This window comes from Pseudonaja textilis, chromosome 2 (genome assembly GCF_049901715.1).
Source record: "Pseudonaja textilis isolate UNSWEBS1 chromosome 2, rPseTex1.2, whole genome shotgun sequence".
In the NCBI taxonomy this organism is placed as follows: Eukaryota; Metazoa; Chordata; class Lepidosauria; order Squamata; family Elapidae; genus Pseudonaja; species Pseudonaja textilis.
The window spans coordinates 105548522-105565017 of NC_141991.1; the positions used below are offsets into that span (position 1 = coordinate 105548522).

A 16496-nucleotide genomic window follows, 5' to 3' on the forward strand; every position below is an offset into this window, starting at 1 on the left:
TTTCGATCACATTAAAATGCTTTAATATTCTTTTCATCTCTATGTTGCAATACATTGATTTATTAGTAGAAAAAGGGATTGGAGAATTACCCAAAGTGCTCACCCTATGGAGGCTGAAAAAGGATGGAGGGGGGAGCTATTTTCTGACCTCGTGTTGAAAACATTAAGGGGCTAACAGTTGGCCCATTTGTTGACATCAATTGGAAGTTGGTAAGGTTTTTTTGGAACATGGTAAGGTCACAACTGTCAGGCACAGGAAATAAAATGGGTTGCATTTGCTGTATAGTTAAGCACTGGCTTGCCCATAATTTATTCAGAATAGAGCATTGGCCTTGGCAACAAAGACTTTTATTCAGATTCTCAATATCAAGGGAGGGACTGCAGCATTGAATCCACAGCATTGAATCCACTTATGAGACCTACTCTATGCTATCAAAACAAAAGACCTAGTAACTTTTCCCCTGAATGTAGAATAGGCAGCAGTTAGACCAAAAGATACACTTCATAAGATTTAGCACTAAAGAAATACAATCAGTCTGATTAAAACACAGTGTTTACACTAATAGTGAGTATATCTTGATTGCTGATAATGCCCATCATGCTGCCTATCTGTTTGAAAGGTGTCAAGATTCCTGGAAGAGGCTTTTCCCCTACATGGTATACTGCTAGCTACAGAGTAGCTGATCCTCTGGGTGTTGGAACTCAAATCTGCTATGAACTGGCTTGCCAATTTCCTGAAAATTTAGCCATTAGCTAAATTTTATTAGCTAAATCACATTTTTTCCTCAATCTCTCACATGGCAAATAGAGAGATTTGTTTTCCATAGTCTTCCATGCTGAAGCCTCCCCATCTGGCAAAATAGCAAATTAACATGTCCCATCATAGAAACAATTCTGCTTCAAAAATTGTATCTGTAGTGATAGCACTGTTTCTTTATATTTAGCCATTAACCCAGAATATTGCAGTTACGTGATGTCTTGTTTAACAACTATGGTGTTAACTTATGAGTGCAGGGAAAGTTACATTGTGAGTCGCAATCATGTGGTGTCTCACTTAATGACCATGTCACTTAACAATGGAGTTGCCATTCCCAACAGTGTATTGTTAAATGAGAACTACATGTATTGTGACATAGATGTATGAAAATAAGTATTTGTTATGTCAATAGAGGACACAAATGGTCCTCCTGCAATGGAAACAAAAGCCAAAATGAACTCACAGTGCAGAGTGCCAAGTATAATTCAGTATTCTTCAGATCCATGTTTGATCTAAAGTTTCCCTATTGAAAATATAGAGAATAATCTCTTTTTCTAGCTAAGAAAGGCAATGGTTTTTTTTAATCCTGGTTTTTTTCCCAAGCATTGCATATGGAACTTTGAGGAATAAAGGAGATGTCCAGTATATACAAAGTTCTGATTTGGAGTAATATTCTGAAACTCTAAGTGACACCTGCTAGATATTATCAGAAAGACTCCTTGTTTCTTCTTCTACATCTTTTCTTGCACTTTTGAAATTGTTATTATTAATGGATAATAATGCATAAAAATTAACTTGACTGGCAAAAAAATCCCCAATCCTATTTTGTAAGTGCATGTGCATCTATGTAAGGGTAAACATAATGTAAGAAAACATTCTACATATATTCATCAAACCTCTGTGGAAAAGTTTCTTAAACTTCAAAGGCATAAAGTTTTTGCCTCCTTCCTTCTCCCTCAGTTGCTTATGTAATTGCAGGGTTTGATATGGTAATTTCTTCCTCAATCACTTTTGCAAGAGACTGAAACTTAGCAAAAACTGTCAAAAATTAAGAACAGGAAGGCTTCAGGAGAGACCATGCTACCAGGTCATTTAAGACAGGTGACATATTTTCTGCAGCAGAGGAAAGTAGATTGCATTTTGCTTGGTGCTTTTCTATGGTGCTCTTCCCACCAATTGCCCTATACAGGAGAATTATATCAAAGAAAAAGTTCTGTTCACTTGAGTGAATATTATTATTATAGAGGCTGCCCGCCTTAGCCTGTCCCTTTAAAAACTAACTTTTCTTGATCTCCCAATGTTCTTGGAATAATCATATTCCTCAACCAACCATCTAAGGATAGTTGTTGTGGGGAAAACTGAGGGAGTATTGTGTATGCTTTCTTGACTTTACAGATAATAGTGGGATATTAAACCAATAAATAACTCAAGTTATGCAGTGCTACAAAGAGCACTTGGGTCATATTTCTTTCCATGTCATGATCTGGTTATTCCTCCCCCCTCCCCCCATACACACACACAAGGGAATGTTTTGTTACATTTGTAGAAAAAAATAGAAAAATTTACAAGCTCTTGTGTCTACTTAGAATGTATGTTAGCATCCTTTATTTCTTGTAAAGAGCAAATTTTTATCTTTTAAGTTAAAAAAAACTTCCCATATTTTTAGCATTCTGTGCTATATTTCTACATATCTATTATATTTAGTTATTCAACAATATATTCTAGTTGATTAGCACCTATAATTGATATTTACCATGTCACATCCAAATCTTTTGAGTCTGTGCTTTCCAACTTGAGTCAGATGTCACTTATCCTGATTTTTTTTTTTTGACCCATTTGTGCCATATGTAGTAGCATTTTACAGATAGTCATTGCTTTCAGTCCACTTGTTCAGCGACCGTTTGAAGTTGTAATAGAGAGAGAGAGACGACTGGCTAAACTCTTTCCAAAACCTTAGCTCTAGAAGTTTTGGATAACCTATAAATAATATATATGTATTGATAAACTGTCACTTGAGGTTAAAGGGAGTTTACCATTTACTTCCAAATTCTGAGTTCCAAGTGTATTAATACTTTAAAAAAATTGCATTTTATACACCTTCTTATAAATAAAACTAAGTGCACCTAAAATTCTTAAGTTATGCAACAAGAAATGTATTTCATATTATATTTCCTTGTATTATGTTCGTGTTCCCCTTTGAAAAATCAAGCTGTAATTGAATAAAAAGATAATGGAGTTTTGAACATTTTTTAAATCCCTATTTATAGTTAATATCGCGGCTGCTGTCAGTATAACAGCATAATTCACAGTTTATTGATTTTGGTTGCTCAGAGCTGTGGTACAGGGTCAAAAGTTTCATCTGCTATCACAACAGGTCAGGATTTTGTGCCCTGGATATTTGACACTGAGTAAAATTGGCAGAAGAATGATAGACTGCCTATTTTCTCAATTTTGCCAATGTACAAACTCTAGCACAATGCCCATGAGACATAGAGTTTTGTTGTTATCAGCCAGGAAAAAGTTGAGAAATGAGCTGTAACTATGCCTATTGAAAAGCAGCTTAGCAATATGCTATGCAGATTTTTTAGCTTAATCCAAATATAATTATTAAATCAAAATTACATTATTTAAATTAACTAAATATAAATTATGAATTAATTTGTCAGTATGTATCATTTTTGAAACCAATCTGAAAATGCAAATTCATTTACCGGTATTTCCTAAAAGATCCCTAAGATTTCTCTGAAATCTGTTTTGGTGTAGTATAGTACAGACTGGGGGATCATGGCTGTTAGGAAATATCTTTCTGTCAATGTTAGTTTAGAACTTGGTGTTTTTTTTTTTAAATAAGATCTTGCTTATTTTCAAACACATATGTAAGTTATAATGCAGAATAAAAATGGTTAAAATGGTTATTAAAATAACAGACTGTATGCTTCATTAAGCAAATTGATTGTGCAATGGACTTTGCTTAAAGATAACTTACAGAGAAGGTTTGGGAAGTACCTGGCAGGAGGGGAACAAAGAATCCAATCCTCTGGCAGATGATGGCCTATCAAAGGAATGATAGTACTGTGTTGGATAGAGTTTACAATAAAGCATGGATTGTTGCCAGTTCTTAAAATTGTTTTCCAATCCATATCCTTTCTACAGCCACTTTTTATTTTGTACTTTTGAAATTAGCATTTTCTAATTACGATAGACATTCTGATTTTTATTTTATTTATACTTCCTGTAAGATTTACATTTCTGGCACATTGGAATCAGCTATGATTTTTGACAAGATTTCTTTTGTCTCATCTCAATTTATAATTGTTTCACATCTTTTTAACTTAGGCTTTTATGGTATATGCAGCACAAGAATCGGACCCAAACAGTAAAGCAGAACATATATCCTCTAATTCTGTCCAAATTAAATTATACTATTGGATGCAGTTTAGGAATTTTGGAGTAATTGTTCCTTTTTAAATGTTTTTTTTAATATAATTTGATGATCAAACTGATTTATTTTTTAGTGAGGAGATTTAAGGTGATGTTTTGTGCAAAGGAAGCTTTTGGTAAATAGGAAGAAAAAAATGTTAATTTTGTTTTGTTCTGTAGACAAGGTGTAAGAAAACTGTAGCCATATACTAAATAAATAAATAATAAAACTACAGAATGTGCAATTGGTATCCATTGGCCAAAAAAACTGTAAAAAAAATTTTACCCTCCATTTTTTGCCTTTCTGGGCCTTAGGGAAGCCTCCTAAGTGAAGCAGTAAGTAAGCGAGGGGAATCCTGGGACAGCTGATCATAGGAACAGTGATCGTCAGGAGGGGGGCCGAGAAATACCTTAAGGAGTGACTGAGCAGGGAAGAATGCAGTCAGCAATGTTGGGCACGCGTGCAATGTCGTGCATGCGGATAAGGACTGACTGGATAGGCAGGGGAGGGGCAGGTGGAGAGGGGTGGAGCCAGCCAGGGCCACGATTTTCCAGTTCTCCAAACTGCATAGAATCATAACCGGTTCTATAGAACCAGTCTGAACCACCCCTGAGTTAAATACAATGTTTGAAAGTGGAGTTAGACATAGAGCAGGGGTGTCAAACTCGATTTAATTGAAGGCCGCATCAGGATTGTATTTTACCTCGGAGGGCCAGAGTGGGTGTGGCTGGAGTAGTTGTGGACAGCTCGACATCACTCGTGTCAGGGGTGCCTGCGGTGGCCCGAGCCCTCTGCCAGAGAAAACAGGCTCCTGAGCTCCATTTTCGGCTGCAACAGCCTCCTGTAAGTAACCCTCTGCCAATGAAAACAGAGCTCAAGAGGGCTGTGTGCAGCCCACCCGAGTTCTGTTTTTGCTGGTAGAGGCACTGCAGGCCAGTCTTTTGCCGTTTCCAGGGTGCCCCTGCAGGCCAGATCTAATCACCTCGCGGGCCAGATCTCGCCCCCGGGCCTTGAGTTTGACACCCCTGGCATAGAGTCAGTGTTTTTGAAGTCCTTAGAACCAGTGATTTCCTCATAGCCCTTTTGATTTCTTCTAATTGTTTCAGAGATACATTGAAGGTACATTTAGAGCTACATTAATTTTGAGAGCCACAGAAGCAATTCTGGTTTATATCTTTGTTTTTAAAACTCGCTGGGTAATTAGACCTGGTTTAATAATGTTTTGTTAGTGTTCAGTTAGCAACTACAAGTAAAAATAAATGGCAACAGTGTAATACGTAAGATGTCTCTCATATATGATTGTTTATTTAAATTGATGTTGATTTAAATTCTGTGATGGAAGTAATTTAAATATATGGTGGCAGATAATTTTAGTGTCTACTGTAATTCAGACTTTCCTGATTTATATAATTGTCTAAAAGAAGTTCAATTCTTTTTTATAAATAGGGAAAAAGAACAAACACAAGAAGAGGAACATTTGATGGAAGAAAAGAAAAAGAAAAAGCAGGAAGAAAAGAAAAAGAAGGAAGGTGCTCAGAAAAAGGTTTGTTAAAGATCTCAGTTGTATAATTTAACTCTTAGCCAATTTCATTAGTATGAGTTGGAAAAAAAATCTTTGTTGAGAAATATAGTCTAATTAGGTTTCATCATTTGTAAAAAGGCCCAAACATTATGCATTAAGTTTGTTCTTATTTTCACTTTTTCAAACTACTATATTCTACTACAAGCAGATTTCCTCCTGATCTGATCAAATATTTTTTTTAAAGCAGTTTTTAAGTAGTCTATGAACAGTAGCTAAACATTACCATCTGAAGCAATTCCCAGATGAATTATATACACTGCTCAAAAAAATAAAGGGAACACTTAAACAACACAGTGTAACTCCAAGTCAATCACACTTCTGTGAAATCAAACTGTCCACTTAGGTAGCAACATTGATTGACAATCAATTTCACATGCTGTTGTGTAAATGGAATAGACAACAGCTAGAAAGCATAGGCAGTTAGCAAGACATCCCCAGTAAAGGAGTGGTTCTGCAGATGGTGACCACAGACCACTTCTCAGTTCCTATGCTTTCTGGCTGATGGTTTGGTCACTTTTGAATGCTGGCGGTGCTTTCACTCTAGTGATAGCATGAGATGGAGTCTACAACCCACACAAGTGGCTCAGGTAGTACAGCTCATCCAGGATGGCACATCAATGCGAGCTGTGGCAAGAAGGTTTGCTGTCTGTCAGCGTAGTGTCCAGAGCATGGAGGCGCTATCAGGAGACAGGCCAGTACATCAGGAGACGTGGAGGAGGCTGTAGGAGGGCAACAACCCAGCATCTGGACCTCTACCTCCGCCTTTGTGCAAGGAGGGACAGGAGGAGCCCTGCCAGAGCCCTGCAAAATGACCTCCAGCGGGCCACAAATGTGCATGTGGCTGCTCAAACAGTCAGAAACAGACTCCATGAGGGTGGTATGAGGGCCCAACGTCCACAGGTGGGGGTTGTGCTTACAGCCCAACACCATGCAGGACATTTGGCATTTGCCAGAGAACATCAAGATTGGCAAATTTGCCACTGGCACCCTGTGCTCTTCACAGATGAAAGCAGGTTCACACTGAGCACATGTGATAGACATGGCAGGGTCTGGAGACACCCTGGAGAACGTTCTGCTGCCTACAGCATCCTCCAGCACGACCAGTTTGGCAGTGGGCCAGTAATGGTGTGGGGTGGCATTTCTTTAGGGGGCCTCACAGCCCTCCATGTGCTCGCCAGAGGTAGCCTGCCTGCCATTAGGTACTGAGATGAGATCCTCAGACCCCTTGTGAGACCATATGCTGGTGCGGTTGGCCCTGGGTTCCTCCTAATGCAAGACAATGCTAGACCTCATGTGGCTGGAGTGTGTCAGCAGTTCCTGCAAGACGAAGGCATTGATGCTATGGACTGGCCCGTCCGTTCCCCAGACCTGAATCCAATTGAGCACCTCTGGGACATAATGTCTCGTTCCATCTACCAATGCCACGTTGCACCACAGACTTTCCGGGAGTTGGGGAATGCTTTAGTCCAGGAGATCCCTCAGGAGACCATCCTCCACCTCATCAGGAGCATGCCCAGGCATTGTAGGGAGGTCATACAGGCACGTGGAGGCCACACACACTACTGAGCCTCATTTTGACTTGTTTTAAGGACATTACATCAAAGTTGGATCAGCCTGTAATGTTGTTGTTTTTTTTCACTTTAATTTTGAATGTAACTCCAAATCCAGACCTCCATGGGTTGCTAAATTTGATTTCCATTGATAATTTTTATGTGATTTTGTTGTCAGCACATTCAACTATGTAAGGAACAAAGTATTTAATAAGAATATTTCATTCATTCAGATCTAGGATGTCGTATTTTTGTGTTCCCTTTATTTTTTTGAGCAGTGTATTTCAGCAACATAACAAGTCTGAACACTTAGAGATTATGTGTCTTCTAGTATTTCATAAAATTCTGTAACTAGTAGATTTTATTTATTAACAAATATTATTTTCCAGGTACATTTTTCAGCACAATATACTGAACACAGATTATATTCTCTCCTAACTTAGAAGTTCAGCTTTTATAATTTTCAGTTTCTGTAGTATTTAGATAAAGGCACTATTGTACTCTGATCTGAGGGCCAGAAAAAATAATTTTCTGTAAAATGTCTGGTATAAAATGTCAGTCTCATTTCCAAGTTCACACAATAGGAATAAGAAGTAGAGTCATGCAACCAAGAGTCAAATAATACTTACTACAGACAATAGCGTGGTTCCTGTCTAGTTCAGAATTCAGGCAACAAAATGTAGCATTAACGGTAAAACTGTCAGATCAAGTAAGAGATTAGGCTTTTCAGAAAGTTGTACAAGACTTCAAGCCAAGTCTGAAAATTAAACTGTTATAAACATTATTTTGATATTTGACTGGTCTCAGAAAAAGCTTAAAAATTAGAAATACTTGAACTTGATTCACATTCAAGTTTTGCTGATTAAAGCTAGTTGAAGAAATCAGCTACTTAAAACTGATAACTATTACTGAGTAGGTCTTAACTGCCAAGTAGACCATTATTCCCAATGTATTTTACCAAGCACTCCTGCACTCCTCCCTTTATTTGCTATTTAGGATTGAATTGAATTGAATTGACATTCTTGCAAGCTTGAAGTCTGTGTGTCAGGAGCACTTGGGAATGAGTCCATCAGAATCTCAGAGCTGGGCATTAACACTACTTGATCAATTTGAGAGGCATTTTTTCCAGTTCATATTCATTCTCTTTCATTCTCCCTCTCTCCACTTTCTAAGGAAGATTTGTCTGAGGGGACCATGGCAATAACTTAAAATTGTACAGTGACTGCTTTTCATTAAAAGTGAGGATTAATAATTACTAACGCTTTTTAAAATATTGCTCTTTATAATAACAAGCTTTATTCCAAGCTTTATTAATATGCTGCAAAGATTTTGCCAAGACCCTTCCAACCAGTGGTGGGATTCAAATTTTTTTACTACCGGTTCTGTGGGCGTGGCTTGGTGGGCGTGGCAGGGGAAGGATACTGTAAAATCTCCAGTCAGAGGTGGTATTTGCTAGATCTCCAAACTACTCAAAATGTCCACCACCGGTTCTCCAGAACTGGTCAGAACCTGCTGAATACCACCTCTGCTTCCAACATTTTGAGGGATGGGGCCGTTTCACCCCACTGGGATTGACCCATCCCACTCGTGTCAGCAGAAAAAGCATGCTGTCAGCTCAATTATTCCAGCTAGTAAGGTCTAGAATGAAGGCCTAGGACAGTGATGGCTAACCTTTTCAGCACAAGTGCCCAAAGCGCGTGCGAACCCCCAAAATGCAATTCGCATGTGTGCCTCAAGCATGTGACCCTCCATAACCCCATGAGTGCGTGCCCCACCCCTGCGCATGCATGGCAGAGACCTGAAGGCCAGCTGGCCAGTGCACACACACATGCATGGCAGGGCTGACCTGAGGCGATGGCTCGTGTGCCCAGAGAGTGGGCTCTGCATGCCACCTCTGGCACAGGTGCCATAGGTTTGCCATCACGGGTCTAGGATCTAGGATCTCTGCTATTGCTATTGCCCACTGGAACAACTTGTCTCCCCCCCTCCACCCCGATGTGAAGTTGCTCCAACCATCTCATCCTTTCTAAGGGCCTTAAAACCTAGCTGTGCGAAGTGGCTTGTGGCCCCAATGGGGAAACAGCACAGTGAAGGTTGGTTAATTGAACAACAGATACTACCTCAGAATGCATGATAAAATCAAATATCTAAAACAGCCTTAAATATAATAATTTAAGACAGATAGAGAGAAGGCAACAGACTTCTCTCAGAATATTGTTTTGCATTTTATTTACAGTAATAATGGTTTTGAGATGTTTAAAGCAGCAGAGCGGGAATCCAGAACTCTGAATAGATTCACGTTCTTTATATATTTAAAACTATCTGAATCATGCTCATTATAATATTAATATGTTTAATATTCACTGATTCATGAGATACTTAAGTAGTTATATCCTTACTGTGTTGCCCTGGAATTGTTGTAAACTATACTTTGTATGTAGGTATACACATATGCACACGTGTATACCCACTAATGTACATATTTCATTACCCAGATGAATTAAATCATTGACAGTCTACATTCTTTTTAATTTGTATAATTATTCAAATACATGTGTAATTAATTTGAAGAGTTCAGTGTAAATATATTGAAGTGTCGTATTTCATAATATGTCACTTTAGCATACATACTGTATATTCAATATTTTCTGGTGGCAAAACAAAGTTACTTTGATCACTATAAACTAGAGCCAGTATAAATTACCTTGTTTACTATGTTTCTTTCATTATTTGTAACGAAAATGTTTTGAGCCTATGCTTTTTTAATGAAATTATGAATAAAATATATGTGGAAAGGAAAGGTGTGCAACCTGATGTTTTATAATTGCTTAATTCCTGGGTTTGTGAAGTTCACTCAAAGGTTTCTGAAAAATTCAAGCTTATATACCACTAAGCTAGAGAGTCAAGAGTCAACAACATAAAATTTTGCTTGTCCTCATGACACTAAATTGGTCCTGAAAGCACTTCCATATTTACATAACCAACAGAGAAATACCATTCCTACGTATTACAATGATTCAAAAGCCAGTAACAGTAAAAATACAATTGAAGCCACAGATGAAATAAAAATTAAAACACTATCATTGAAATAAACCACCTTCCGGGGTTCTACTGCTGATCTTCCTTCCTGCAAAATTGCACAAAACATCAAACCAAAAATTGGCCAGACCATATTAATATGGTGATCATGTTTTATGTATGCTATGACTTATTGTTGGGGCTACATTTTTCCCCACAATTATCTTTCATAAAAAACTGGCTACTAACTGATCATTTTGTTGTTTTTGTCTTTCAGGCTGCTGAACAAAAAACCAAAGGTAATTGCATACATATATTGATTTAAATTGTTTCTATATCTATTAATAGCAAGAATATGGTACAGTATATAATAATATGACAAGAGCATGTTTCATAGTATTATTCAATTTTGTGATTACAAAGGGGCTGCAGATTAACCCTGGTACTGATCTTAATAAGCAAGTTGGTAACTTTATAGCAGTTCCATCCTAGCAGTACAATACTTAAACTGTATGAAGTAGGGACACAGAATATATAGCCAACTTGTAGATGACAGCAAAATTGCAATATTTTTGTTGGTTTTATTATTGCTTTATTACCTTGCTTATCTAATAATGAGGGGATGGGGTTTGGACATAACTATTATTTTCATGTCCAAAAAGAGACAGTAAAAATCTAAAACCAAGTCATTTCATGTAACTTAAAAATAACAATGGATAATAAGCTCATTCATTTCAGTAGTTCTAGAACCCACAGGGAGAAACTGCATTCATTATAAAGGTCACTAAGTATTAAAAAAGCAGATGGTGGAGCATTCAAGCATTGTCTGGGAAATTTTTCTAGTATTTGGGCCCAATTAAACTAGCAAAGTCATAGGCTAATTCTTGTTATTCAGAAATAATAATTATTTAGAATTCTAGTCTAGGTTTTGAAATTTTGAGATACTGCCTAAACCATTTTGTTGTTCTTTGAGCTTAATATGTTGCCTAAGACAATTTCTAGCCTTGTCACATCGTAGAGACATAGATCTAGTTTAGGCATAATAAGCAGATCCCGTTTCCTTCATGTTCCATTGCCTTTGGATTGAGATAAACATTGCTACTGCAAATAAATCAAGAAAATTGGGTTTTCTGTCAACTGTGTGGAGAGCTTCCCAAGTTTAATTTGTGACATAGATTGTCAATCAGAATGATAGATTATCATATAGGCAGGTCTGAACTAGATTTGAGATAAATTTGCTTTATCCTTCATCTAAATCACTATAGCTGTGATGCTGCGAGAGACTTAAATGCCATGTCCAAAAAGTGAAATTGGAAAGAAGCTTGTTTTTAAACTGTAAAATTTCACTACTGTTTAGATATTATTTTAATGTAAAAGTAAAGAAACATTCTCCATGATTCTTAAATATGCACTTAGCCCCCGCATCTGTTTTTATAAAGTAGAATAGTAAATTCTGTGTCCTATATAGAGATTCTATATGATCTGCACTTTACATAATCCTGTAAAAATGCAAAACGTAACATTTATATGGCATAAACACCATTGCTTCATATCAAAAATTCAAATTGTGATTAGGACTAAGCAATACTACACCAAATGGAAAAGATAAACCAGAATTTTCGGAACCCTGAAGGGACTTGGAGTCATTTTGAGCAAGTATGCACTGGAGTTGTTAATGTGCTAAAAGAATCTCTCCCTACTTCCTTTCCTTGTGAAAAGGTTCGTGGACAATTGAGTTGTCATGCTTGGATTTTTCCTTTTATTTTATTCTAAAACAACTAATGGTCATCATTTATAAGCATCCATGAAAGACAGAACACCATTGTTCATTTGAATAAATAAATTAAACTGAAAACAAGAGAGGGATGGTTTACAGATGCATTTACATTCATGATAGCATGAACAAACCATCCAAATAAAAATATATAGTATGTTTTTAGAGAGAAATCTTTTGGGGAAAAGAGGTAGAGGCTTCTGTGTCTGTAATCTGACTACTTTAATAAAGATTATATTTGACATAATATAGTGTGGCCAGTCAAACAGTGCTTAAAAGCTTGCAAAAAGACTATAAAGATAATAGCCATTCCTTGAAGATTAAAACACATTTCTGATAATTCCAGGCCCTTTGACATGAGGCTCCATTCATACATTTTTCTACTAATAGCTTTTGGCATTTAATGTCTTATCAAGTGTTTTAACCTTTGTTTAAAATCATCTAAGCTGATAACCACAGGTAGTCCTTGATTTACAACCCTTTATTTAATGATTGCTTGAACTTACAATGGCACTAAAATAAGTTACTTACAACTATTTTCCACACTTATGACCATTGCAGTATCTGCATGGTCACATGATCCAAACTGCCATGTATTTATGACAGTTGCAGTGTCCCGGGGTCATCTGATAATCTTTTGTGACCTTATGACAAATAAAATCAATGGGGATACTAGATTCACTTAACCATGTTACTAATTTAGCACAACTGCAGTAATTCACTTAACAACCATGGCAAGAAAGATCGTAAAATGGGGCAAAACTCACTTAACCGTCTTGTTTAACAACAGAAATTTTGAGCTCAATTGTGGGCATGTCAATGATACATGCTATCTTAATGCAATTACTTAAGTTAAATATGTGCTTTTGCTAAAATATTCCTGTTGTTTTTCCTAAATCTGATAACCTAAAATTCCTATATATTCTCCAATGAGCGGCTTCCCCCCCGCCCCATTCTTTACTGATCATGATCTTAGTTAGTTTTAAAATATTACTTTTGATATACGGAGCTAGAATTTATTAACCAAACTCTGAAAAAGGGCACATCATATATCACAGATAGCATTGTAGTACTTACTTCCTGATTGATTTTAAATTCCAAAATCAGCATTACTGTCATTAACAATAAATCCCATTGTTGAATGCAGATGGGACTGTAGATAAGTCAAAAGGTAAAAACAAGGGATTATTGAGTATTGGGGGAAATCCAGTGTGTTTAGGCTTGATGAAGCCCACAAAACATGCAGAAACTCTTTAATTAATTAATTAATTAATTAATTGTATATGCCTATTGAAAAGTAAATCCATTGAATTTTATTTAACTTTTCCCTAAAATAATTGGTATTGTAGTTGAACTATTCCATTGAAGGATTACAATTAATACATCTACAAATCATTCTTGCTTTTTGTGGATTTTGTGGATTGCTTTGAATATTGAGGTCATATTCAGGGCAGGTTAGCCTTATATCATGAGATGGCGAAATAAGTGACAGTCCCTTTTTCACTGCCTTTACTTGGAAGACAAACTAACTATTCATGTCCCACAGCCTGTTTTGCACTTCCTAAATTTGCTTAGCAGTAAAATATACTTCAATAGATTTGCATTTGCCCATTATTGGCTTACTGGGCTTCTTCTGAAATATCATTCATTCATTAATATCTATCTTCTAATACCGGTATCTAATGTCTGTTTTCTGGACCAAAGATTTTATTTGAGTCATGCACATCTGTTGCTCCTAATTCAACTAAAAATGGATGTGCCATATCTATTTACCTATGTTTGTTTGTTTGTTTGCCTTTGAGTCAATTTTGATTCTTGAAATTGCCTGGACTATTCCCTGAAGTTTTCTTTGTAAGGTTTTTGGAAATGGTTTGCCATTGCCTGCTTCCTAGGCTGAGAGAGAAAGGGACTGGCCCAATGTACCAAGTTGGCTTCATGCCTAAAGTGGGACTAGAACTCATAGTTTTCTCGTATGTGGTTAACCCTTAATGCCACATGGGCTCTCATCTGCCTATCTACCCACAGGTGCTGAGTAAGGGAGGCATATTACTCTTGGTTGTCTGAGCTCTATCCAATATCTTATAAGAATTATCACATCAGTAGCATTTCGAAAAAATACCCAACATTTAAGCACATTCTTTTTTCTTCCCTCCTTTTTTTCCTCTATCTCAAGTTACTTATATTTGTTTTTATTTAATTGTGTGGTGTATATGTCTTTTACATTTAATTATTTTAACAGTTCATCAATTCACTTTCCACTTGCTTCTTTATCTGATTGATTCTTGTTCCTGTAGCCAAAAACTTACAAAATAAGGCAAAAGGAATGATTTTCAACAGTCCTTTCTCTATGTCTCTGATAACTTTTGTATGTGTCACTTACTTCAATACTTGGTCTCAGTGCCTCCATTACTTATTCTACTTTTGGAATCTTTTCTCATGTTTGAGGCTTTAAGCTACCAGTTATTTTGAAATCCAAAGGACATGACTGCTTCCAAGGACATGGCTTGTAATTTAACTGCCAAGTCCTCAGCACAACTTTATAATCTAGAGAGAAGCTGAGAAATAAATATTATGTAGATAAGCTAAATTCCTCTCTTGTGCCACTTTCAGCATCAGATGCTGTAGTTTCCCCCATGCACCATCCAGAATGAATCCAAAACACACATTTTGTTTCAACACCTACCGTGTTTCTCCAACAATATGGCCTCCAGCAATAGGAAAGCCCAGCATGATTTCTAGGCATGAGGTGAAATTAAGCCCCACCCCCAAAATTTAGGCCTATTTAATCCATGCGTTTCCCTGCCATTTCTCACATCGTTCATTAGAACTACACGAGGTGAAGAGAAATGGGGGGGGGGGGAAGGACGGGGTGGGGTGGGGAGAAAACTTGCCTTTAGGAGTGCCCTGCAGGTAGCCTAGGCTAGAATACCCTGATCTACCGATAGAACATCAGCCAGTAGAAGCTCCCCAAAGGTAGAGTCCCCAGCCGCTTCGGGGCAAGGCATGGCTGCCAGTGTCCCCTCGCCATTAGGCAGTGTCTTTCGGGCAATGGAAGCTCCCCAAGGGCAGTCACCAGCCACTTCGATCGACCCTGGGGACTCTGCCTACAAGGTAGCTTTTGTCGGCCGATAGAAGCGGCCACACGGCGAGGGGAGTGTGTGTGTGCACTCGCCCCAAGGCCGCTTCTACCGGCCGATCGAAGTGGCTGATGACTGCCCTTGGGGAGCTTCCATCACCCGAAAGACACTGTGTTATGGCGAGGGGACACAGGCAGCCAGGCCTCACCCCAAAGCGGCTGGGGACTCTGCCTTTGGGGAGCTTTCCTCGGCCAATAGAAATGGCCTCGTGGAGAGGTACATGCGTATGGGCTGCTCTAGGTGGGGGAGGAAATTAAGTCATCCCCAAAAAGACGGCCTAGCCGTTCTCCTCCATGCTGCATCGAGAGCCCAGGATGGGTTGACGCCTTCCTATGACATGATTTAGCTGAGTCTGTACTAAGATATAAAAGCCAGTCCCTGGGAGAGACCCCAGCTTTTGACTCATCTCCTTTCAGTCAGTAGCTGTGTCTCTGAAAGTGTTTCTGTTAGATAGCACTCATCAGCGATTTTCAGTACTTTTTTCCTCACTTCAAGCAGCTCCCAGGGCAGCTACTCTTCCCAGAGAGCAGGGCTCTCTCTCCTGCAACTTTGGGAGCAGCATTACAGAGCTCTGTGCAGGCAAGCTGGACAGCATCTGTAGACCTCCCCCATGCCTGCGGTTTGGAGCGATCGTAAAAATGATCGGCAAACTGATAAGAGCACAAGCCAGCTGATCGTGTGGCCGGTTGCTCCGTTTTCCCTTGCTGACTTTGCTCGGGGCTCTGTATAGCCTAAGGAGCAATTCTTCAATCTCAGAGCCTGTTTCCTCTAGTCAGTGGCCATCTTGGATTGAACGAGGTGAGCGGCCATTTTGTAAGCCCGGGAGCCATTTATACCCTAAGGGGCTTAATAGAAAAATTTCTAAAACAGCTTCTTTCCAACGCAAGAGCCTTTATTCTACAAATGGAGCAAGATAAGGCTCAGCAGAGCTTTCCCCTCCAGTGGAACAGTCTCTTAAGCCCAATAAGAGAAAAAGACGTAGGCAACGCACCCAATCAGTCCAGAGGAAGATGGCTGCTAAAATCAAAGCTAAGGCTCTAGCCCCTAAGAAGGCAACTCAGGCTGAATTGAGGGCAGAGAAGCACAGACATGCAGCTCTAGAGGCAGTTCAACAGAACTATTCAACAGAAGGGAGTGCAACTACAGCATGTTTCAGGTGATAGTCGTGGGCCCCAACCAAGCCCTCCCAGGGGAGGAGAAATTATCTATGAGCCTTTCCATCCTCCGTCCTGGTCTCCTGAGGCTCTTGCAGTACAA

At 38.4% G+C, this 16496-nt stretch overlaps 1 protein-coding gene across 6 annotated transcripts in view; it reads left to right on the forward strand.

Moving 5' to 3' along the window:
• The window catches only part of TNRC6C (trinucleotide repeat containing adaptor 6C), a 144363-nt gene that overhangs the window by 27643 nt on the left and 100224 nt on the right, over positions 1–16496 (forward strand). For all 6 annotated transcript variants that reach the window (XM_026702069.2, XM_026702072.2, XM_026702073.2 and 3 more), the window contains exons 2-3: positions 5625–5721; positions 10606–10627. In XM_026702069.2, the coding sequence (XP_026557854.1) occupies positions 5659–5721; positions 10606–10627 (85 nt within the window). In that variant the 5' untranslated portion in view covers positions 5625–5658. The remainder of the gene's footprint in view (positions 1–5624; positions 5722–10605; positions 10628–16496) is intronic.